This window comes from Mustelus asterias, chromosome 22, assembly GCF_964213995.1.
Source record: "Mustelus asterias chromosome 22, sMusAst1.hap1.1, whole genome shotgun sequence".
Classification (NCBI taxonomy): domain Eukaryota; kingdom Metazoa; phylum Chordata; class Chondrichthyes; order Carcharhiniformes; family Triakidae; genus Mustelus; species Mustelus asterias.
In genome coordinates this window covers 25,579,613-25,603,285 of record NC_135822.1, presented here as the reverse complement: position 1 = coordinate 25,603,285, position 23,673 = coordinate 25,579,613, and the positions used below count along the sequence as shown (strand labels likewise).

Sequence of the window (23,673 nt, the reverse complement as noted above, 5' to 3'; positions counted from 1 at the left end):
CTGTGTGTAACCGTGTCCCACGCCAGCTGGCAGGATAGAACAGATCCCCTCTTTGATCATGGGAAGTTCATTAGGGAAGGCATATGAACCTCCTCCAAAGGGAACACCTAGTGCATACATGTATGTGCACTATGGCCAAGAAAGCGTGAGTCACGTTCCGAAATGGGTGAAGTAGGCCCAGAATAAGGAGAAGTCTTTTCCGCCTGATGGTATCTTTAATAGGGACCGCATTGAGACTTTGACATGTGTGTTAAGAGTAAAGGAGAGGAAAGGTAAGAGAGGCGTAGGGTTGGTCTGCATATTTCCAGTGGCAAATGGAGATGCAGAAGCGGTTGGATGAGTCAAGGAAAAGGGGTTTAGAAAATGCTAAGGAATCGGAAGGGAGATGTTAAGGCCAAGATCTTGGTTGCACAGCGTCCTCACAAACCAACAAAAAAAATCACTTCCTGCTGAGCAGGATGGATGAGGGGGAAGATTGGTCATCCCCATATCCTCTTTCACCGGACTCACAGTCGAGTCCAGCTGAGGCCACATAAAACCTCCTACCTCCATGTGGGGCGACCCTCCCCGCGGATGCCCCTGACAGTACTATCAGCAGGGACTCCCCTCTCGCAGCTGCGGGCCCCTCAGGATTCGTAGCAGCTGCATCCCAAGAGCCCCCATTTCATCCTGAACCAGATCCCAGGCAACCCCGGCATCGGTGCGACAACTGCCCTTCCGTGCCTTTCCCGGATCCTGGGGTGAGCCTGTGAATGTGTATTGTCCTTGGACACCTTCCGAGTTATGGGTTATCGTTGAATCCACTCTCAGCCCTAAAGATGAGGTTGAGAAATTTATCCAGAAACTTGAAATCCTTCAAAAGTGCCATAGTCCCACAAAGGATGACATTGATGTTGTCCTGGATGTCTGCTTGGGCACTGACAAGTGGAGATCACTCTGTGATCAGCTGCAGTGACCTGATGGGGACATTACCCCTGTAGCCTTAGACTAACTCTGGCAATGACTGGCCGAAGTCCTGTGTAAGTCGTTCCCTTCCACTGATTGGCATAAGGTTCATGCTACTGTTCAGAAACTTGATGAAGATGTGCAGGATGATGTTGAATGTTTCTGTGCTGTTTATAATAAATGTTCTGGTATATCTCAAGATGCTGGAATGCCGGCACTGAAGAAAATGTTTATGATGACTTGTGTTGGGTGAGAGGGAAAACAGAACCTACCCGAGCTTGTTATCACCCTCCGACACCGTGAGTGCCAGCTCCAATACCAGAAACCTAAATTCGGGAAGTTGGAGTGCAGATAAGATATTATATACTGGTCATTCAGGGAAGCAACCACGAGGGGGCAGGAATAGGGGATGTGGGCGAGGGAAGGGGTGATCGGCTGGCGGGGGCAACAGTTCGGTTCCTGTTTTATCTGCGGTCTCCAGGGACATTGGGCCCGGAACTGTCCTCAGAGACAGCAGGCACAGGATCCTTTGGCCATGCCACTCCCATCTCCCCCAGCGCCTGCATCTCAAATGACCCCTTTTACCATGCACCAACCCTTTAATTCCTACTGACGGTGCCGAGCCCGTCAATGTCCTATCATTACCATTGTTGATAAAAAGTCTATGGTCCCTATTGAAGTTGATGGAATGCTTATTGAGTTTTTAATTAACACTGGAGCCACGTATTCCACCTTCCGTATGCAAGAGGCTTCTCACATTTCCCCACCATCACAGACTTTGAGTGTGGTCGGGGTCTCTGGACAACCATTATCACTGCCTTTGTCCAACAAAGTGCCTTTCACCCTTTTTGGACACAAGGGGGAGCACCAGTCTGTGCTAGGAACTGATGTGCCTGTAAACCTTTTGGGACGGGATCTTCTCTGTAAGTTGGGATGTACATTAACCTGTTCTCCTGGAGGAATTCACCCAGAGGCCCCGGAGTCTACATATTCGACAGTATGCGTCCTTCTCCAGCAGGAACAATGCCCACATCCCCGACTACGGTAGTGGGCTCTGTTGAAGCACACAATCTCTCAACATTCCAAGGCATTTTTCATCATCTTTTGCGGCATGAACTGATAAGAAAGACTCTGGGCAATACGAGCACTCCCTGGGTGAGTAGTACAACGATCTCCATTGCACAGCCCACTACTCTCCCGACGGATACGACCCATCAGATGAACAAACAGCATTTCCTCATCTGGGTGAGTTACACTTAAACTCTTTGCTCACTATGCATCGGACCAGCGGGGGTAGCTGCTGCAGTTGTCCTCAACCAAAAGGCTAAGTCCCTGTTTCAGGAATCCCCAGGTGAAGTGCCCCATGTTGCACTTTGTGTGAGACAGGGATGACAGGCAAGGGACTTGGACTTGATGGTTTATGACCTCATTCACACTGGCCCCAATCATACTGTCTATGATGTAGACGGGTTGATCCTTGCATTAAACAACGCTGTCCAGCTCTGGTTTTGGGTTCCCAGATGACATTTTGCCTATTTTCAGCATAGAATCCTGGAACGCAGCAGCACCATGGCGGCCACGCCTGAGCTGTTATTGGGGTCCCAGAGCTCCTGTGGGCAAAGGGCCCCAACGATGTGGGTCGTGTGCTGTCGGCAGAACCCTTCAAGGTCCAGCTAGACCCGACCAAGCCCTTGCCTCAGAAATCCAATACTCTCTGAACCCAGAGGAAGAGGAAGGCGTCCGGCCCATTCTGGAAGAACTCCTATACCTTGGAATTATAGTCCCGACTATTAGTCCTTATAATGCCCCCATCCTTTCCCTGTCAAGAAATCGGGTAGGAACACCTGGCGCCTCGTCCAGGTTCCGCGGGCAGTAAATGCTTGTGTCATACCGACATTTCCAGTGTCCCTAATCCTGCCACTATTCTCAGCTGCATCCCTCCACAGTCCACTCACTACATGGTTGTGGACTTGTGCGCGCTTTTTTTTCCAATCCCTATTCATCCAGATTCCCAATACCTCTTTGCCTTTACCTACAGGGGTAAACAGTATACGTGGACTTGATTGCCTCAGAGTTACACTTCTTACTGTGCCCACCCCAGCCCAATGCCGGCATCTCCACATTTTCACGCGCCCTCCAATCCGATTTGGCCGAAATCTCCTTTCCCCATGGTTCCACCCTTTTCCAGTATGTTGACCACCTCCTCCTCTGTTCACCATCGCTTGAGGCCTGCTCGCAGGACTCCCGGATTCTCTTGTGCGCTCTTGCTGGTAAGGGTCACAAGGTCTCCAGAAACAAACTGCAACTCTGTAGCCCTCGGGGCGAGTATTTAGGCCACGTGTTGGACAGTCCAGCCCGCCTCCTTTCCTGCAAGCACGCGGACAGCATCATCTCACTTCCCAAGCCACACACAAAAGGGAACTTGCCCACTTTCTGGGCACGACAGGCTACTGTCATCAGTGGATTCCCAACCATGCTGGAATCAGCTGCCCCCTGCAGGAACTTGCCCTTCCCTCAGTCTCTGATGACATCCTCTGGAACTCCGAGTGGCCTACTATAGCACCCGCCTCATCCCCATTGCACGGGGACTGCCCTCCTGCCTCCACTCCATTGTGGCTGCCTACTTGGAGGTGGTTTCCACACAGAGTCTGACCCTGGGTTACCAGGTTATGCTCCATGTTCCCCACGCTGTTGCGGCTCTTTGAAATCGCTCTGCCACCCAACATCTGACAGCTGCTGGAGTTACCCGATATGAAACAGCTCTCCTGGGCGACCTATCCCTGACCATTGTCTGTTGCACTACCCTTAACCCTGCGAAACTCCCACCTTGTTACAAACGTTGCAATCTGTGTACCCTGTAGGCATCTGCATTTTAAACACCCAAGCATTGAACACATTGAACCAGCTTTTAAAGGGACCACACTTCACAAACTCAACTTCACAACATTCATGAAAAAAATTTCATGCATTAAGTGCATGTGCAATTTGTATTGATGTCAGTCACGTGAACGAGCCAATTTGATGTTTGTCTTTTTTTGCAAGTGTCTCCCAATAGGGAACAACAATTAAGGAAAGAAATGATGCGTTTAATATTCAATGCAATTTTCAGTGAATTTAAGTTTCTAAATTTAAGAACATAACTAGGTTGTGGCTGGTCTGTGCGTTAGTAATAATTCGACTGTCTTTGAAGTTTGAAGGATATTTGAATGCCATTTTCGTATACAATCCAAAATTGTCAAATCCCAGTAGAAATGAGTAAAACCGGCATCAGTAATTTTTGAGCTCCATTTTAAGGGATACAAAACTAATTCGGACAAGTTTTTATTGGTACTCTGTCTTTCCAAGTGGGATAAGAATTGTCAAAATAACACAGATGGAGCCGATTATGAATTCTGAAGAAAGGTCATTGACCTGAACCACTAACCCTGTTTATCTCTCTTAAGACTCTCATCCAAAGATGTGCGGGCTAGGTGGATTGGCCATGCTAAATTGCCCTTTAGTGTTAGGGGGATTAGTAGGTTAAATACGTGGGGTTACAGGGTTAGGGCCTGAGTTAGGATTGTTGTCGGTGCAGGTCCGATATGCTGAATGGCCTCCTTCTGCATTGTAGGAATTCTATGATTATATAGAATCTACCTATTATACTGGTTAGCACTACTTCATCACAGCGCCAATGACCCAGGTTCGATTCCTGACTTGGGTCACTGTCTGTGTGGAGTTTGCATGTTCTCCCCGTGTCTGCGTGGGTTTCCTCCAGGTGCTCTGGTTTCCTCCTACACGATGTGGAGATGCTGGCGTTGGACTGGGGTGAACACAGTAAGAGTTTTAACAACATCAGGTTAAAGTCCAACAGGTTTATTTGGTAGCAAATACCATTAGCTTTCGGAGCGCTGCTCCTTCGTCAGATGGAGTGGAAATGTGCTCTCAAACAGGGCACAGAGACACAAAATCAAGTTACAGAATCAAGTTACAGTCACGGGCATTCAGCCTCTGATCTTCAGGTAAGCGTTCTCTAAGGCGGCCTTCATGACACACGACAGCGCACAGTCGCTGAGCAGAAACTGATAGCCAAGTTCCGCACACATGAGGATGGCCTAAACCAGGATGTTGGATTTATGTCACATTATCAGTAACCCCCACAGCTTGCCTCCTGGACTTGCGGGCTATCCTGTCTGGAGACAATACACATCTCTTTAACCTGTGCTTAATGCTCCCTCCACTCACATTGTCTGTATCTTTAAGATCTGGTTGGCTGTAGGGATTCGCATTCTAATCAATATTCTGTAACTTGATTTTGTGTCTCTGTGCCCTAGGGCGGCACGGTAGCACAGTGGTTAGCACTGCTACTTCACAGCTCCAGAAACCTGGGTTCGATTCCCGGCTTGGGTCACTGTCTGTGTGGAGTTTGCACATTCTCCTCGTGTCTGCGTGGGTTTCCTCCAGGTGCTCCGGTTTCCTCCCACAGTCCAAAGATGTGCGGGTTAGGTTGATTGGCCATGCTAAAATTGCCCTTAGTGTCTTGAAATGCGTAGGTTAAAGGGATTAGTGGGTAAAATATATGGGGGTAGGCCCTGGGTGGGATTGGGGTCGGTGCAGACTCGATGGGCCAAATGGCCTCTTTCTGTGCTGTATGATTTCTATGATTTCTTTTACTGTATTCCTCCTACACTCCAAAGATGTGCGGGTTAGGTGAACTGGCTACTTTCTCCCTCAGTGATTTAGGTGCCAGTGACGACTAGGGGATTTTCACAGTAACTTCATTGCAGTTTTAATGTAAGCCTACCTGTGACACTAATTTAAAAAAAATTAACATCTCCTATGTGGCTCCACCATGATTTATAAGTCTCACAACACCGGGTTAAAGTCCAACAGGTTTATTTGGAATGGCGAGCTTTCGGAGCTCCGTCATCAGGTGAAGGTGCAGCGCTCGGAAAGCTCGTGATACCAAATAAACCTGTTGGACTTTAACCTGGTGTTGTGAGACTTCTTAGTGTGCCCCACCCCAGTCCAACGGGCATCTCCACTTCATGATTTATAATGTTGCTGTGGAAGCACTTCGGGAGGTTTCATTACGTCAAATAAATGTAAATGCATTTCCAGCAATTGTGTTTTTATTTCATATGCCGGGCTTTTTGCTTCTGGGTTTAAGGATTGTTGTGGGGGGCCCTTTAAGAGCTGTGAGACAGCGCAGAGCGTCAGATTGCTTTTCCGTCGGAGGGAGTTTATTGACAACGCGTCGGACGCCTTACCTCGCGAGTGGCGGTTTCAAAATTACGTCTGTGGATTCCGCCTTCCGTCGGAGCCGGCTTATTTGGTGGAGAGACAGCGGCGGGCCTTGGCGTTTTCTTGTTGGTTTAATTTCTCCCCCCTCCCTTGAAGATGGCGGCGGTGTGGCTGAGACGCAGCGGGGCCTGGGTACAGCAGCAACAGCGGCGGCGGGCCGTTTGTCTCCAGGTGAGAAGAGGGGGCTCGAGCGGTGTCCCGGGGGCTGACCTCTGACCCCAGTGGCTCGCGGGGGCGGCACGCGCGGGTGGAGGCGCAGGTGTGCAAGTGAGGTGGGCGCGTGGAGGTGAGGGGCGCCTGGCACCCGGCTGGGGGAGGGGAGGGGAGGGAAGGCGGCCCGCCACCGTTGCCCTGTGAAGGTCATTTGAACACTTGAGGCGACGCCGACAACTATTCGAAACTACAAAAGCTTGGGCTGGCTAACACCAAGCACAGTAAGAAGTCTCACAGCACCAGGTTACGGTCCTTGGCAGCACGAGCTTTCGGAGCCCCAAGCCCCTTCTTCAGGGGGAGTGAGAAGGGGCTTGGGGCTCCGAAAGCTAGTGCTGCCAAATAAACCTGTTGGACTTTAACCTGGTGTTGTGACACTTCTTACCGTGCCCACCCCAGTCCAACGCCGGCATCTCCACATCATAACGCAAAACAGCCCCTTCTCTAACGGACAGTACTCCTTAAAAATACCTGCAGGCTGGAGACAAAAACAGAAAATGCTGGAAAATCTCAGCAGGTCTTGACAGCATCTGTGGAGGGAGAATAGAGCCAACAAGAGCTGGAGAGAGATCACCTTGTCCTGTTGACCTACATTTGATCTGCGAAGCGCCACCACAGTTCCGTAAGAGAATAGGGGAATCTGGAGCTGTCTTTTAAAGGGCTAAGTTTGTTGTCTTTTTGAGAAGATCTGATTAAACAGCTGAAAAATGCAGTGTGATCTGCTCAATCTACTGGAATCATAGAATAGAATACAGTGCAGAAGAGGCCATTCAATGTAAAGTTTATTTATTAGTGCCACAAGTAGGCTTATGTTAACACCGCAATGAAGTTACTGTGAAAAGCCCGTAGTTGCCACACTCCAGTGCCTATTCAGGTGCACTGAGTGAGAATTTAGCATAGTCAATGCACCGAACCAGCACATCTTTCAGACTGTGGGGGAGAAAACTGGAGCACCTGGAGGAAACCCACACAGACACTGGGAGAATGTGCAAGCTCCACACAGTCACCCAAGGCTGGAATTCAACCTGGATCCCTGGAACTGTGAGGCAGCAGTGCTAACAACTGTGTCACCCCTGCTAGCCCACACAAAACCTTCCCCATCAAGATAATTTAATGAGATTCTTCTTAAATCTGTGCTCATGTGGTTAGCACTGCTGCCTCACCGCTCCAGGGGTCCGGGTTCACAAGATCAAAAGAAATAGAAGCAGGAATAGGCTACCAGGCCCATCAAGCCTTCCCTGCCATTCAGTACGATCATGGCTGAGCTATGCCAGCCTCAGCTTCTTTTTCTGTTCCATTTCCCCATAGCTCTCTATTCCTTGATCTATCAAATATTTATCCGCCTGCACTTTGGATACTTCTAATAATCCAGCCTCCACTACTCATTGGGACAGAGAATTCCAGAGATTCCACTACCCTCTGCAAGAAGAAAGTTCTACGCACAGTTTTAAATGCCTTTATCTTGTAGCTACGTCCCCTTGTTTGAGACTCCCACTAGTGAAGACATATCACCATCTACCCTGTCAAGCCCTCTCGGGATCTTGTATGTTTGAATAAGGTCACCCCTCACTCTTCTAAACTCCAAGGAATACAGACCCAAACTATTTAGCCTCTCTTGATAGGACAACCCTCTCTCAAACTCTTAATGTTTGTTTTAATGCTGCTGGTTCAGTTCTGGCCTTGGATGACTACCCAAGTCAGCGTGGGTTTCTTCCGGGTGCTCCAGTTTCCTCCCACAGTCCAAAGATGTGTAGGTTAGGTGAATTAATCATGGTAAATGTGCAGGATTATGGGGATAGGGCTAGGAGGTGGGCATGGGTGATCCAAGACCCTCTTTTGGAGAGGCGTGCAGACTTAGTGGGCTGAATGGCTTCCTCCTGCACTGTAGGGATTCTATGTCTTCTGCAACTCTATGGATTCCACCAATTGAGTTTCAACCTCCACCCAGCACTGACCACTTCTGTGACTGTGACCGTGGTGCATTTTTGTTCTTCATCTTCTAGTCTTTGACGCAGTCAACCACACCATCCTCTTGAGCTCTGTGAGACTGTCCATGCTCACTTACACCCTTGCCAGTCACAGGAACCATCCCGACCCTTAAGCCTGTCCTGTCATTCTGCACCTTGTATAAATATACCTGGTCGATGGAAAATTTTCGGATTGGAGGCAGGTTGCTAGCGGTGTGCCGCAGGGATCAGTGCTTGGTCCTCTGCTCTTTGTGATTTTTATTAATGACTTAGAGGAGGGGGCTGAAGGGTGGATCAGTAAATTTGCTGATGACACCAAGATTGGTGGAGTAGTGGATGAGGTGGAGGGCTGTTGTAGGCTGCAAAGAGACATAGATAGGATGCAAAGCTGGGCTGAAAAATGGCAAATGGAGTTTAACCCTGATAAATGTGAGGTGATTCATTTTGGTAGGACAAATTTAAATGTGGATTACAGGGTCAAAGGTAGGGTTCTGAAGACTGTGGAGGAACAGAGAGATCTTGGGGTCCATATCCACAGATCTCTAAAGGTTGCCAGTCAAGTGGATAGAGCTGTGAAGAAGGCCTATAGTGTGTTAGCTTTTATTAACAGGGGGTTGGAGTTTAAGAGCCGTGGGGTTATGCTGCAACTGTACAGGACCTTGGTGAGACCACATTTGGAATATTGTGTGCAGTTCTGGTCACCTCACTATAAGAAGGATGTGGAAGCGCTGGAAAGAGTGCAGAGGAGATTTACCAGGATGCTGCCTGGTTTGGAGGGTAGGTCATATGAGGAAAGGTTGAGGGAGCTAGGGCTGTTCTCTCTGGAGCGGAGGAGGCTGAGGGGAGACTTAATAGAGGTGTATAAAATGATGAAGGGGATAGATAGAGTGAACGTTCAAAGACTATTTCCTCGGGTGGATGGAGCTATTACAAGGGGGCATAACTATAGGGTTCGTGGTGGGAGATACAGGACGGATATCAGAGGTAGGTTCTTTACGCAGAGAGTGGTTGGGGTGTGGAATGGACTGCCTGCAGTGATAGTGGAGTCAGACACTTTAGAAACATTTAAGCGGTTATTGGATAGGCACATGGAGCACACCAGGATGATAGGGAGTGGGATAGCTTGATCTTGGTTTCAGATAAAGCTCGGCACAACATCGTGGGCCGAAGGGCCTGTTCTGTGCTGTACTGTTCTATGTTCTTTTAATCTATATTCCTTAATATTCTTTCCTAATAATCTGACTTGAAAATTTCAATTCACGCAGCATCCACAGCCTTGTGAGGGTGAGAATTCACATTTCCACTATCCTATGTGGAAAGGTGCTTTGCGCTATATTGTACAGCTTGGCTCTTAATTTTAAGATTGTGCTTCCTTGTTATGGATTTCTGCACCAAAGGGAGTAACTCTTGCTTCCTGTTACCATTTTTGGTACCTCTGATTAGATAACCCCTCAACCGGCTAATACACCCAAAGTTATGCAATATATCTTCATAATTTAACTCTTCAGTTTTCGTCCAGTTCTAAGGAATCTGCAATCCAAGATCAATCTATTCTGCCAGAGATGTGCTGCCCAAACTATTTGCACAAATGTAGGGCTTGTGGGTAACATGTTAGCCTGGATTGAAAATTGGTTAACGGGCAGAAAACAGGAGGAATAAACAAGTCATTTTTGGGTTGGAAGACTGTAACTAGTGGGGTACTGCAAGGATCTCAACATGCTAGTATAGCAAGCAAAAGGTATGCTTGCCTTTTACTGCAAAGGATTGGAGTATTAAAGTCAAGAAGTCCTGCATTGGGTTTTGCTGAGACTACACCTTGGAGTTTTGTGCACAGTTTTAATCTTGCCTAAGGAAGGATATTCTTGCTTTAAAGGGAGCAATGATGTTTCATTAGCTGATTTCTGGGATGAGGGGACAGTCCTCTGAGGAAAGATTGTGTAGACTAGGCCTAAGAATGAGAGATTATGTAATTGAAGCACAAAATTCTTAAGGGGCTTGCCAGGGTAGATGGTGGGAGGCTGGTTTTCCCTGGCTAGATCTTCGAATCAAAGTCACAGAATAAGGGATTAGCCATTTACGACTGTGATTAAAGAGAAATTTCTTCATTCATAGGGTTGCGATAGTTTTGAATTCTCTACTGCAGAGAGCTGTGGATGCTCGATCATTAATCAACATTCAAGACCAAGATCAGTAGATTTTCTGGATGTTAAGGGACAGGGGAGTGGATAATGCTGGAATGTGGAGTTGAGAGGTAGATCAGTCATGATCTTATTAGAGTCAGAGGTTTACAGCATGGAAACAGGCCCTTCGGCTCAACTTGTCCATGCTGCTCTTTTTTAAACCCTGAAGCTAGTCCTAATTGCCCGCATTTGGCCCATATCCCTCTATACCCACCTTACCCATGTAACTGTCTAAATCTTTTTAAAAGACAAAATTGTACTCGCCTTTACTACTAACTCTGGCAGCTTGTTCCAGATACTCACCACCTTGTGTGTGAAAAAACTGCCCCTCTGGACACTTTTGTATCTCTCCCCTCTCACCTTAAACCTATGCCCTCTAGTTTTAAACTCGCCTACCTTTGGGAAAAGATATTGACTTTCTAGCTGATCTGTGCCCCTCATTATTTTATAGACCTCTATAAGATCACCCCTCAGCCTTCTACGCTCCAGAGAAAAAAGTCCCAGTCTATCCAGCCTCTCCTTATAACTCAAGCCATCAAGTCCCGGTAGCATCCTAGTAAATCTTTTCTGCACTTTGAGTGGTGGAGCTGGCCCACAGGCTTATTGATGGCCTTACTACTTATGTTCCTCAAACCAAAAGCAATTCTTTTGTTTTCCAACAGCATGTGTGTGTCTCCTGCCTTGACTGACACCTTATGCTGAGTAGGAAGTGTAGAACTCGTTGCAGATTGCTCGGCTTTTGTGATCTTAGCATCTCTTTTAGTTACTGTATGCTGTTGGATAAAGTATTCCTCTTGGCTAAATGCTACTCCTCACGATAAGCTAAAAAGCAGCACCAATGTTAATTGCACTGATGCACAAACAATGCCTGAGATGGAGAGAATTTACTTAATTAGTGTAATTCTTATAGCCCCAGTTCCTGAGATATTGGAGGTGAGCTATCTAGACGAATCCAGTTGGGTGTTTTTTTTTTGGAGTGAACTTTGACCTAGTGTGCAAGAGATATTGTTTGGAATATGGTTGGTGGATTGACCGTTAGCTGTATTGTATGTTCTATTGCAGTTGTCCCGCAATGCACAAACCGCAGCAGCGGCTGCTCCCGCAGCACAGGCAGCATCTCGCGTTAAGAAGTTTGCAATTTACAGATGGAATCCAGATAAGCCTGGTGACAAGCCTCGTATGCAAACCTATGAAATTGATTTGAACGCGTGAGTGTCTCACATTCGAATGCGCTGGACGACAGTGCTTTTTCTGATTTATTTGTGTTTTAATATGATGGTGTCCTCTTCATCGCTTGGGATAGGACCATTTTGATTGTTCCAGCAAGGTTGGGGGCAGTAAATGTCTAGTGAGAGAAATGAAAAAAGGTATTTTGATCTGCCTAGTCCATTCCTTGCCTGTGTATAAACTCTCCCAAGTTTATTTAATCTCAAGAGTGAGATGAATGACCAGAAAGAAAACAGCCAAGAAATTTCAGATTCCTTCTGGATCTTTTTGTGCCTTTGTTAACACTCCAAGATGTGGGTCTGAGTCTATATTCCTCTTTTGACTGTTTGTATTCTATAATCTTTCTCCTGTCCCAGCAGCAGAGGATTAGTTGCCTTCCTTATACAGCACTGTTATTCCATCTCTTTATCTCCTTCTGTATTTGCTTAAACAAGCTTAGTGCAGCAAAGATGAAACATTCCTGGAACATCCTCTGTAACCATCTCCAGCTCTATAATACTCTAACTCTGGCCTCCTGTGCACCTTCCACTTCCTTCACCACATGACTGTCAGATGTTTCTCTAGCCTTTGTAGGCTGTAATTTTTTTAAATTCCCTCTTGACAACCTTGTTGACTATCCTCTTCTCTCCTTATTTAAGACAGACTTGAAACCATTTGGTCAGGTGGCCTTATGTCTCCTTCTTTAGTGTTCTCAATTTTTGTCTGATTAAGTTCCTGTGGAGTGCTCTGGGACTTTTAACTACATTAAAATGAATATACAAATGCAAGTTTGAAAAAATTAAAACTGATATTTCTGTTATAACACCAAATATGTAGATGTGGTCCAATGGTACTGGATGCTCTTATCAAAATCAAGAATGAGATGGATTCCACACTGACCTTCCGAAGATCTTGCAGAGAAGGTGAGTATGTAGTACATTGGTGTATACGTGTGAAAGAGAATGGCAGTTCAGTGCCATTCAGAATAAAATCAAGTGTTGTGCAGATTTCTATGGGTAGAAATTGGGCTTCGGACGAGGTAAAAGTATGTATCTGGACATCCGGTAAATACAGTTCTTAAAATAATCATTAATATAGTTAATAACAGCCTCAATGAGCTCTGGAGAATGACTCAAAATCTTGAATGCCCCACGTGCACATCTTGGGCGCAACACCATTCCAGCATCAGCAACATTGATTTCCCCTTGGCCTCAGCCCATCCATTTTAACGTTCCATTGAAGGCTGTGGTTTCTTATTGAAAATGCCCAAAGTATGAGTTGGTGTTAGCAGCCATTCTTTGTGCCCAGCATCTGTATCTCAAGCTGCATCTGAAAGGCCCACATGTCCAATGAACCTTCAATCAAAAATTGAGTTTCTAATTTCTTCATCATTAGCTGCTGCTGTGAGATCGTAATCCCTTGCTGTGTGATATGTGGGCAGATGTGTCTTGTGTAAGTGGTTGAGATTCTACAGCTGGAAACATCTGGGATCACAAGCAGAATTCTGAAAAATTGTAAGGTATTGCCTGACAGTCAAAATCAGATCCCCTTATTAAGTGGATTTAGTGATTTCTATATAATTAAAATGGAGGTTAAGGGATCAGAGAAAGAGAGGCAGCAATATTTATGGAGAAAGGAATGGTGGCTCTTGTTAAATGCCAAGAAATCAGGAAATTCTGGAAATGAGCAGCTTTTGACTAGCATTTGTTTTTTGCTCATTTGGCAGCTGGCCAGATTGAACGCTGGCTATTGTGTGTGCATAAGGCAACAGCCACTGACCACTTGGGACAGTTTTAGCAGTTTCAAGACGAAGGAACAAAAATGGAAGATGCTGGAAAATTTCAGCAGGTCTGTGGAGAGAGAGAACAGAGCCAACATTTTGAGTCTGGCTGACTCTGCGTCAGAGCTGGGACAGGACATGGTTTGTGGGAGGGGATGGTGCTCGGGGCTAAGGGAGACAGAATCAGAATGTATAATAGGCAAATGAATTGTACCAGGTTTGGTCGAGGGGAAAGCTTTTGAGCTCCATTTAGCCCAGAAGTAGTCCTGTACAAGCACTTGCCTATGAATTAGCAGCTGTCGCCTCCCTTAATCTGTCAAGTTACCCAAGGAAACCTGTGCTGGAGACATTATATCTAAATTGCTGACATAGAGTTTCAGAACCCCATTTAAATATTATCAATCCGCCTCGACGATACTCCGTTCAACCCAAATGTGCTGCAGTTCAACAGGGAATGTTGAGATTGGGTTTCCTATTTTTAAACAGTTGCACCATGCTGTCCCTCCTGTCTAGGACAGGAAATAAAATTCCTTCTGTGGCTGCTGTTAAGCTTAAACTTATGCCAATGCTACACAATGGTTAGTACTGCTGCCTCTCAGTACCAGGGACCCCGGGTTCGATTTCTGACTTGGGTCACTGTGCAGAGTCTGCACGTTCTCCCCGTGTCTGCGTGGGTTTCCTCCGGGTGCTCCAGTTTCTTCCCACAGTCCGAAAGACATGCTGGTTAGGTGCATTGGCCGTGCTAAATTCTCCCTCAGTGCACCTAAACAGGCACTGAAGTATGGCGACTAGGGGATTTTCACAGTAACTTCATTGCAGTGTTAATGTAAGCCTACTTGTGACAAATAAATTTAAACTTAAAACTTACAAATATAAAGATAAAAGCAAATTACTGCAGATGCTGGAATCTGAAACACAAACAGATGACCCAGACTCAAAGTTTAGCTCTTGTTCTCTCCCCAGATGCTGTCAGACCTGCTGAGATTTTCCAGCATTTTCTGTTTTTGTCAAGAACATAAATACATTTCACAGGCCAATTCTGCTTCATTTAGCATTATTGTGATCTAGTCTTACCTGTGATAGTTTGGGGTTTTTTAATATATAAAAAAGCCAATAAATTTTACAGTCACTTTTTGAAGCTGATTAGACTGACTACTTTGCATGTTTAGTTTATTTTAAACAGTAAGTATTGTGCAGGTTTGGAGAGCTTTAGTGAAAGTGTTCAGAAACCATGATCAGCTAAGGATTTCGTACATGGATTTCTGTTCTCAGGAATATGTGGCTCCTGTGCCATGAACATCAATGGTGGCAATACCTTAGCCTGCACCTGTAAAATTGACAGCAATCTTGACAAAGTGACTAAGATCTACCCGCTACCTCACATGTATGTGGTGAAGGATCTTGTTCCGGTAAGTTCCTACCCGTGCCCTTTTGTTTGTTCCCTCTGTATCCTTCTGTTCACTGCGGCAGGGATCCTGGACTCCATTGTGTGCTTTTCTGCAACGATCCAATTTGCAATCAGTAGCACACTCTGCCGCTGATTCAAATTGGATTGTTGCAGAAAAGCCACATGGCTTTTTAAAAAAAAAAATATCATCTGTGTGTCTTAGAAAATTCAACTTAAGTCTTTGGTTTATTAAGTGCTCAGAATTTCAGGATATTTATAATTCTGTCTGTGTCATGAGTAATCTGCTTCAAGGCTTTGTTCCCCTGCAAAAACAGCTCCCACAATGACTGGGCTAAAATTATATGCTTGCTGTATCGTGAATTATGCTTATAAATAAATTTTCTGATCAGCAGTTTTCTCTGTCACTGGACTACCCTGCTGCTTAGTATAATGGCCTTAAATCTGTCTCCTAAAAAATTTCTTGTGTCACTTAAGTGTCTTGCTGATGTATTCAGATTGGATTTAACTTGCTTATCCTTTTTCTCCAGGACCTGAGTAACTTCTATGCTCAGTACAAGTTAATTCAACCATACCTGAAGAGAAAGGATGAATCTCAAGGGGGTAAGGAGCAGTACCTGCAATCGATAGAGGACAGACAGAAACTGGTAAGGCTACAGGATGATCCATATAAAATGGGGAACAGTCTTCCTTCCAGTAGCCAAAACTTCAAGCTTAAACTAACAGTAGAAAGAGGGGTGTTATTCCTTCACAATAACACAATGATCTGTAAGGTCAGCATAAAGAGCATGATGGGGCTGGGAATTGTTCTACTCTACATTTTGGTATTTGCTTTAAGTGTGTGTGTGAACACATTGATTCCAACCAAGTGTATCAGCAAAACACTCTATTCATCTAGCAGTGTGCTCTCGACTGAGGGCAGGTTTTGACCTGTAAATATGAACATACCTATGTTTTATTGTGGTAAACTGGAGATTATTTTCTTCAAACTTGACCAAGGTATTAAGTCATTTTTAATATTATACATGATGCCTGGCTGGTACTTTGTGGATGAGTGTCTAATTTTATCACATTTTGCCCAAGCTGCATTAAATCTAGCACATTTTTGACTCGTGCACCTTCAGCTACTTTTGTGTTAGAGACACTTAAGGATGCATCCTTTTAGAGAATTATACATTCAGCAGGAATATGGACAGAAGAGCTTTGCTTGTTGGAATTGAACTAAATGTGCTTGCTCTTTTGTCAGGATGGTCTTTATGAGTGCATCCTCTGTGCCTGTTGCAGTACCAGCTGTCCCAGCTACTGGTGGAATGGAGATAAATATTTGGGCCCTGCTGTCCTGATGCAGGTATATCCGTTTTATCCTCGCAGAATCTGTACATACTTCACAGGGAGATTTAACTGTTATATATTGGCAGGTTGTTTCTGACATCTAATGCTGCTGCCCGTGTCTTAACACACTAAGTCCCATTCCCCTCTGCTTGTTGACAAACACGAGATCTCAATCAAGCAATATCATGATTTTAAAACCTCATCCTTGTTTTCAAATCCTTCCATGCCCTTGCCCCTTCCTATCTCTAATCTCCAGCCTCCCAACCTTCCATTATACCTGTGCTCCTCTAAATGAGGCCTCTTTTTTTTATTATTCATTTGTGGGACATGGGCATCACTGGCTGGCCAGGATTTATTGCCCATCCCTAGTTGCCTAAGGGTACTTGAGAGTCAACCACATTGCTGTGGCTCTGGAGTCACATGTAGGCCAGACCAGGCAAGGACGGCAGATTTCCTTCCCTAAAAGACATTCGTGAATCAGATGGGTTTTTCTGGCAATCGACAATGGTTTCATGGTCATCAGTAGATGCTTAATTCCAGATATTTTTATTGAATTCAAATTCCACTATTTGCCGTGGCGGGATTCGAACCCAGGTCCCCAGAATATTAGCTGAGTTTCTGGATTAATAGTCTAGTGATAATACCACTAGGCCATTGCCTCCCTCCGTTTTAGTTGCTCCATTGGTGGCCGCATCTTCAGTTGTCTAGGCACCAAGCTGTGGAATTCTCTCCCTAAACCTTAGCCTCTCTTTCCTCCTCAGATGCTCAAAATCTCCATTGTGTTGGTCAACTGACAATATCTCATGTGGCTCAGTGTCTTGCTTTGTTTTCTCATGCTCCTATGAAGTGCTTTGTGCCATTTTACATTCATAGTGCTGTGCAAATACAAATTGTTGTTTATTCCTATGTATCTGTGCAGGTTGGTAGACCCCATAAAAATTCAAAAGTACAAATGCCATTCAGCTCACCATGCAAGTGTTAGATTAATCCCACTGATTCAAAGCCCTGTATCTTGGTGTTTTCAAATAATTACCCGATTTCCCTTATGAAATTTGCCTCCCTGAATCATACTTCTGGTATTTACATAACTGGCCTTATCGACAGTGCTTTGGGTGCTGCAGTGGGACTCCCAAGAACTTTGGGGCAGAAGCCTTTAGCATGTTGAAATAAATTGAATCAACATAAGAGTTGGAGGGAAGTGATGACAGAGTGGGACATGTAGGCTGCTGATTTTGCAGATGGGAGAACAGCAGTGTGAACATGGATGAATTCAAAGATGAGAAGTGGGTAAGGGTTGAGTATTATTCTAACACGAAAGGTTCATCAAACCAAGTTAACTTGAATTTGCATACCATCTCCTGAGTTTTTGCACTTTTATCTAGTAAAAGTAGGAATTCAGCAATTTTGAGAGTCCACAGAGTAGTTATAGGCAAACCAGTTTAAACTTTGTAAATGCTGTCTGTGTTAAAATGAGCAATTCTGATGAGGAGATTTTGCAAACAGTAGATAATTTTGTTTTTGAACTGTGGTGAATGTCCATGTGCTTTTCAGTAGTAAGAGTTTTAACAACACCAGGTTAAAGTCCAACAGGTTTATTTGGATTTCCACTCCATCTGACGAAGGAGCAGCGCTCCGAAAGCTAATGGTATTTGCTACCAAATAAACCTGTTGGACTTTAACCTGGTGTTGTTAAAACTCTTACTGTGTTTACCCCGGCATCTCCACATCATGACTTTTCAGTTGTGCCAGAAAGTGTCAACCACAACATGGCAATCCAGGACACCCTTAATTATTGTATTAAACCATACATTTGTACTTAAGTTCTGGAATGGATCTTTAACCCACAACCTTCTGAACCACAAGCACTTTTTTGCAAATGCTTTGTCGCATTCTCAATGCATTTTATCTGTAAATTCTGGGAATGTTGAACACAAGATCTACTTCGGTATCAGTTATTGATTTATTTTTTGAACAGTGAACCTAAGGTTTTTGTGATATTTAATAGTATTCACTACTGGGAAATTGATGGACTCCATCTTTGATATTCATGGGTTATTCATTTTACGGGATGTGGGCATCACTGGCTGGGCCAGCACTTATTTCCCATCCCTAACTGTTCTGCTGATGAATTTTTAAACAGTACTGCAGTTTGTTTTACTACATAATAATTGAGAAAACATAGTTTAGGATACTTCCATAAAGTTTGAACCAAATCTACTTTGCTGATTTCTGGTTCAACTTGATTAACTTTCAGGCCTATCGCTGGATGATTGACTCCAGAGATGAGTTCACAGAGGAGCGACTAGCTCAGCTGCAGGATCCTTTCTCCCTCTATCGCTGCCACACCATCATGAACTGCACAAGGACTTGTCCAAAGGTAAGTGCTCAAGCAGCTATAAAAGTGAGGACTTGGAAAAGAATTTCTTACAAATAATTCATTTTTGGAAACAACGTCTTGAATAGTAGAACAGCTACTTGCATTTACAAGATATTTCACAGGAATATTATCAAATTAACATTTTATACTGAGCCACATGGGTATTAGGACAAGTGTCTGAAAGTGAAGAGTGTCTTAATGGAGTTGATGGGTTTTCTTCAGCTCCAGAGATACTCTTAGAAAGCTCCAGCAATAGCAAATGCTCTAACTCCCACAGCAGCAACAGCAAATGTTCCAATGGTAACAGAAAACAGCTGCAGGAGCAGCAGCAAACTGCTCCAGAACCAGCAATCAGCTGACAACAGGTTGCAGGTGTCTCCAACTTCCAGCAAGGGCATTTCTTTTGGGCAAATCAAATAAACTAAACAAAACAAACTAAGACAAAGCAAGAAGAGCAGCCCCCAAAAAGGGAACTGCCTGAAACAAAAGACAAAGCAGAAATGTAAAAATGGAGTTGATGGGTTGGGACAGGGCAAGGTGGGGCTGCCAGTGGTTGAGTAAAAAAATTTGGAATGAGCTCAGAATTGGAGGAATGCAGATATCTCAGGGTTGGAAAAGGTTCAAGATGGAGAAGGGCAGGACCAAACAAATTTCAAAAGATGTGTGCTTTGAAAACACAGCAAGAATTTTGAGGTGTTCCCAGACCTGGAATCCAATGTACATCAAAAAAACATGGGTGATTGGGATAGTGCAAGTTATATAGGGGCAACGGAGTTTCAGATGAGCTAAAGGTTATGGAGGGTGCAAGATTTGCCCGAGATCCTTGGAATAGTTGGGTTTTTGAGGTATCTAAGGCATGAATGAGCATTTCAGCAGATGCACTGAGACAGGGGTGGAGATAAGTGCCATTATGTAGGTGGTCTTGGTGCTGGAGAATATATGAATACAAAAGTTGCACAAAGTCAAGTTCAACTTTGACCCAATGGGCAGGGAATGGTATTCATGGTGATAATGATTGAGGTACTTTGAATATTATCCAGAAGAGAAGACAGTTAATTGATCTCTAATGTCTGACACTGGGGTGGGGGTGGGGGCGGGGGGGAGGAGGAGGAGGGAAGAGAACTGATGGTGGAGAAAAGACAAGATTTGAAACTAATGAACACTTAAGGCAAGCTTGTTCGTTTGCCCCAACTTTGTCTCCAATATGCGCAAAGCCTTAATTCCAGTTTCATTTACGGTTGTCAAAGTGACTTCCATTGAACATTCATTCTTAATTCAAATAGTGATTGGTTCTCTTGCCTTTCAGGGTCTAAATCCAGGTCTAGCGATTGCTGAGATTAAGAAGATGATGGCAGTGTACAAATCCAAGGCTGCAACTGCATAGTTTTGCATATCTGGATTTAACTATTGTATTATTATTGTAAAACTTTGCAGTTGAACTGTTTGTTTCAGGTATGGAAGACAAAACATAATAAATCATTCTGCCATGTAACTGATTGTTACTTGTATTTTTTTTAATGGACAGTAATTGAGTACAGAAAGACCTAAATGACATTGAACTGAAAAGCATCCCATGGTGCTTTAATGGCAAAGAGAGAAAATAGATTTATAACAAAAGTGATAAAGATAGGTGGCCAAAAGCTTATTCTAAATTTTAAAGGATTTTTTTTGAAGGTGGGAAAGGTGGAGGCTTGACTGCCAAATTCAATGAAATATAGTGGAGATTAGACTAAAGCTGGGAGGACTGAGACCACAGATTTACAGTCTAGGTTGAGGATTAAATTAATTTCTAATGTATAGCAATGCAAAAAAATTGGAGTTGAACAGAAATCTGCTTAGGAATGATTCTCTGACATCATTGAGGCACAGAAATAAAATCTTTATATATATCTATACTGTACAATTAGACAAAGCATTTTCATGGCAGGAATGCTCTTTGTAAAAGTGGCATAAAATGTAACAGCACTTTAAAAAATCCTGTAAACTGTACACAGTTTTTCCCACCTTGTTATAAAAACTAATACAAAATCAGTTTTTGTACAAGTCAAAAAAATATTTTACACGTAGTAGACTGGTTAAATGTAGCAAGGGGAGTGAATCAATTGGGACACCATTTACACAAGAGCAGCCAAGGGAGATTAGGCCATCTTGCCCTATCAAGGTTACAAAACTACCCTCAAAACTAATAGTATGTTGACACTGGTCATAATGTTATCTATTGACATAAAATACCTCTTGTTTATGCAAGATTATTTTTGGAGATGATCTTTCAGATTTTCCCTTTCTCCTGTGGCTGCACAAGGTTATGCCAATGATGGTGGATGATGATCATGTTGCCTGCAGTAAATGTAACACGCTATTCAGGGCTAAATTAACCTTATCCACTCCACATACGTGAACATTGTTCATAGTGTTGTGGACTGGGACTGAGTTAAATCAATTACAACTTGTTTTCTGGAACCATGATTACATTGTTGATTTAGTTTCCATTGAAAGTTCTCCTAGATTTTGTGAAATGTTAACAATCTAGAGATTTAATTGACCTATTCCCACTTTATCTGTACGAGAACGCAGTAATTTCAATTTTTAACATAATTGAAGTCAGTATTCATCACTCAACCTTTACAATTTAATCCTTCCTCCAGCGAGAACCAAGCTGCTGCTTGCACAGTTAACTGTAGCTAGGTGTAGTTCAGTAGGCACAAATACACCAACTTTCTCCAGGTTTAATCCTTGGTCTGATGGTAGCAACTGGGAGAAATTAAACAACATAACTTTTTGGCAAGTCCTCGGCCGAGGGCAAAAGCTAAACTGAAGAAGCATATTCACCCTAGTCTCCACTAACACCATCAAAGTTAATATGAAAATGGTCACTACTAGGGTGGCAGTGGCTAGCACTACTGCCTCACACTTGGGTTCAATTCTGGCCTCAGGTAAACTGTCTGTGTGGAGTTTGCACATTCTCACCATGCCTGTGGGGGTTTCCTCTGGTTTCCTCCCACAGTCCAAACAGGTATAGGTTAGGTGGACTGGCCATGCTAAATTGCCCCTTAATGTCAGGGAGATTAACAGGATGAATACATGGGGTTACAGGATAGGGCCTAGGTTAGATTGGTGCCAGTGCAGGCTTGATGGGCAGAAAGAATCCCTGCAGTGCAGAGAGGCCAATGAATTAGGTACATGGCTACATGCACCAATGGAACTGCATCTCTGCTTGGGTCTTCACTTTGAAGGTGAAAAGAAATATGGGTTGGGTAAAGAATTTTAACTAAGGAAAACATTCAAAAGTGACAGATGAATAGTGAAAGTTAACAAAACAATACCCAGTTTGATGGAGTTAGCTCACCTGGATCTAACCATGCAGCTTGCCAAGTCTTCAAAGGGAGCAACTGAATGCCCACCCACCCCAAACACTATTTTGATCCCAACCTGTATTTTCCCACCACTCTTGGGTAATAATGTTTGCAAATTGTAGTGTATAAATGACATAGTCGTTCCTAGAGACAAACTTCAGAACCCAGTTTCCCACAATATGGGGAAACCAGTGCGTGTTTAAAAAAAAAGGAGATTTGCCACAATGCCCGAAAAAAAACAGCGGAGTTTGTCCTGCATAGAGTTTGTAGAATGCCCTGTCACTCATACCCTATAGAGGAGATGGTAATCAAAGGAAAAATTCTGTCCTGGTCCATTCATAACCTATCATACATTTTTTCCTCCCAGATTTTATGGGGGTCACGAGTTTGATTCGTTTCCAGCTGCATGTTGTTTTATGCCATTTGATGCAGGAAATTCATAGGTTTGAAATGCAGGTAATGTTTTTTTGGTTAAAAACTTCATGTTCCCTTTGCCTGTTTCTGTGGAAAATGTTATTCGAAGCTGATGATCCTCTCTGATTGGGCATATATAACTTCATTAAGAGGAGGCCATTCGGAATTGCAGCCAAGTTCTTTCTCAAGTCTTTTGTACAGCTTTTTGGACTGTTTTTTCCTGCAGAAGGGCCGTACGCATCGTTGTAGGAAGCCACTGTCTATAGTTGTCTGAAAAAAGCCAAATAAGGTTACAGTTAAATGCCATTCACAAACAAATCCATAATTAAAGCTTCTTACTTATCTTTGGCTTCTAATCTGCATTATTCCACTAACTGACTCCAAATGATAGCCTGCAGAATATCTATACATACGGTAACCTAATTAGTAAACGCTGTGCCATATCACCAAGTGGTACAGTTTGCTACATTTCCCAATACTTGGGATGGAAGGTAAACTAAAGAGATTCTGTACTCTAATCACATTTTTAAAATTAATTTATGGGATGTGGACGTCGCTGGCTAGGCCTGCGTTTATTGCCCATCCCCAATTGCCTTTGATGTGGTGGCAAGCTGCCTTCTTGAACCATTCCGGTCCCTGTGTAGGTACACTGACACAGTGCTGTTTGAGAGGGAGTTCCAGAATTTTGACCCAGTGACAAGTGATGCCACTGATGCCCTATACAATTAAGAACCTATGTCAGTGGAGAAGTGGCTTTACCTTCAGATAAAGGAAAAAAATCAGCAGCCGAGTCAAAACGGGCCACCTAATATTCTGCAGAAGCCAGGGCGTTGGCCTGCTTGCTCAGTCACTGGGGAGCAGTGCTTGACATTTGTGGGGGGGGGGGGGGGGGGGGGGGTTGGTATTGGACACAGTTTTTAATGACCTAGATAATTAGAGATTTAAAGTCGTAAATTAGAAGTAAAAATCACTTTTGATTTTGCTTGATCTTCAGATGTCCCCTTGATACAGATTGGAGGAAGCTTCAATCTCTGGCATGACAATGAGCTTTGCTGGGTGTTACAAGTGCTGAACAATGGAGAGTTGTTAACTATGATGTGGAGATGCTGGCGTTGGACTGGGGTAAACACAGCAAGAAGTTTAACAACACCAGGTTAAAGTCTCACCCGAGGAAGGGGTTTAAAGCTCCGAAAGCTTGTGTGGCTTTTGCTACCAAATAAA

General features: G+C 44.1%; 2 protein-coding genes across 11 annotated transcripts in view; one reads left to right on the top strand and one right to left on the bottom strand.

Annotated features, from left to right (window-relative positions):
- Window positions 1-1,433: 1,433 nt before the first annotated feature.
- Window positions 1,434-20,177, top strand: sdhb (succinate dehydrogenase complex, subunit B, iron sulfur (Ip)). Its single transcript, XM_078239002.1, has 9 exons — window positions 1,434-2,190; window positions 6,325-6,399; window positions 11,648-11,793; window positions 12,629-12,714; window positions 14,844-14,980; window positions 15,507-15,623; window positions 16,223-16,324; window positions 18,563-18,685; window positions 19,992-20,177. Exons 1-9 carry the CDS (start codon window positions 1,879-1,881, stop codon window positions 20,067-20,069), a joined length of 1,176 nt encoding a protein of 391 aa, XP_078095128.1. The 5' UTR covers window positions 1,434-1,878; the 3' UTR covers window positions 20,070-20,177.
- Window positions 20,178-20,545: 368 nt separating this feature from the next.
- atp13a2 (ATPase cation transporting 13A2) overlaps window positions 20,546-23,673 on the bottom strand; it is a 77,862-nt gene continuing 74,734 nt past the window's right edge. For 6 of the 10 annotated variants that reach the window (XM_078238986.1, XM_078238993.1, XM_078238983.1 and 3 more), the window contains one exon: window positions 20,550-22,722. In XM_078238986.1, the coding sequence (XP_078095112.1) occupies window positions 22,552-22,722 (171 nt within the window). In that variant the 3' untranslated portion in view covers window positions 20,550-22,551. Of the gene's footprint in view, window positions 22,723-23,673 lie in introns of all 10 variants that reach the window. The other 4 variants (XM_078238987.1, XM_078238984.1, XM_078238989.1 and 1 more) reach the window with 2 other exon arrangements.

Bases quoted from the DNA above. Each gene is read 5' to 3' on its own strand.
- sdhb (XM_078239002.1), top strand. From the start codon at position 1,879: ATGTACATTAACCTGTTCTCCTGGAGGAATTCACCCAGAGGCCCCGGA. The intron at 12,715-14,843 runs GTGAGTATGTAG...TTCTGTTCTCAG, and splicing joins CCGAAGATCTTGCAGAGAAG to GAATATGTGGCTCCTGTGCC. The intron at 16,325-18,562 runs GTATATCCGTTT...ATTAACTTTCAG, and splicing joins GCCCTGCTGTCCTGATGCAG to GCCTATCGCTGGATGATTGA.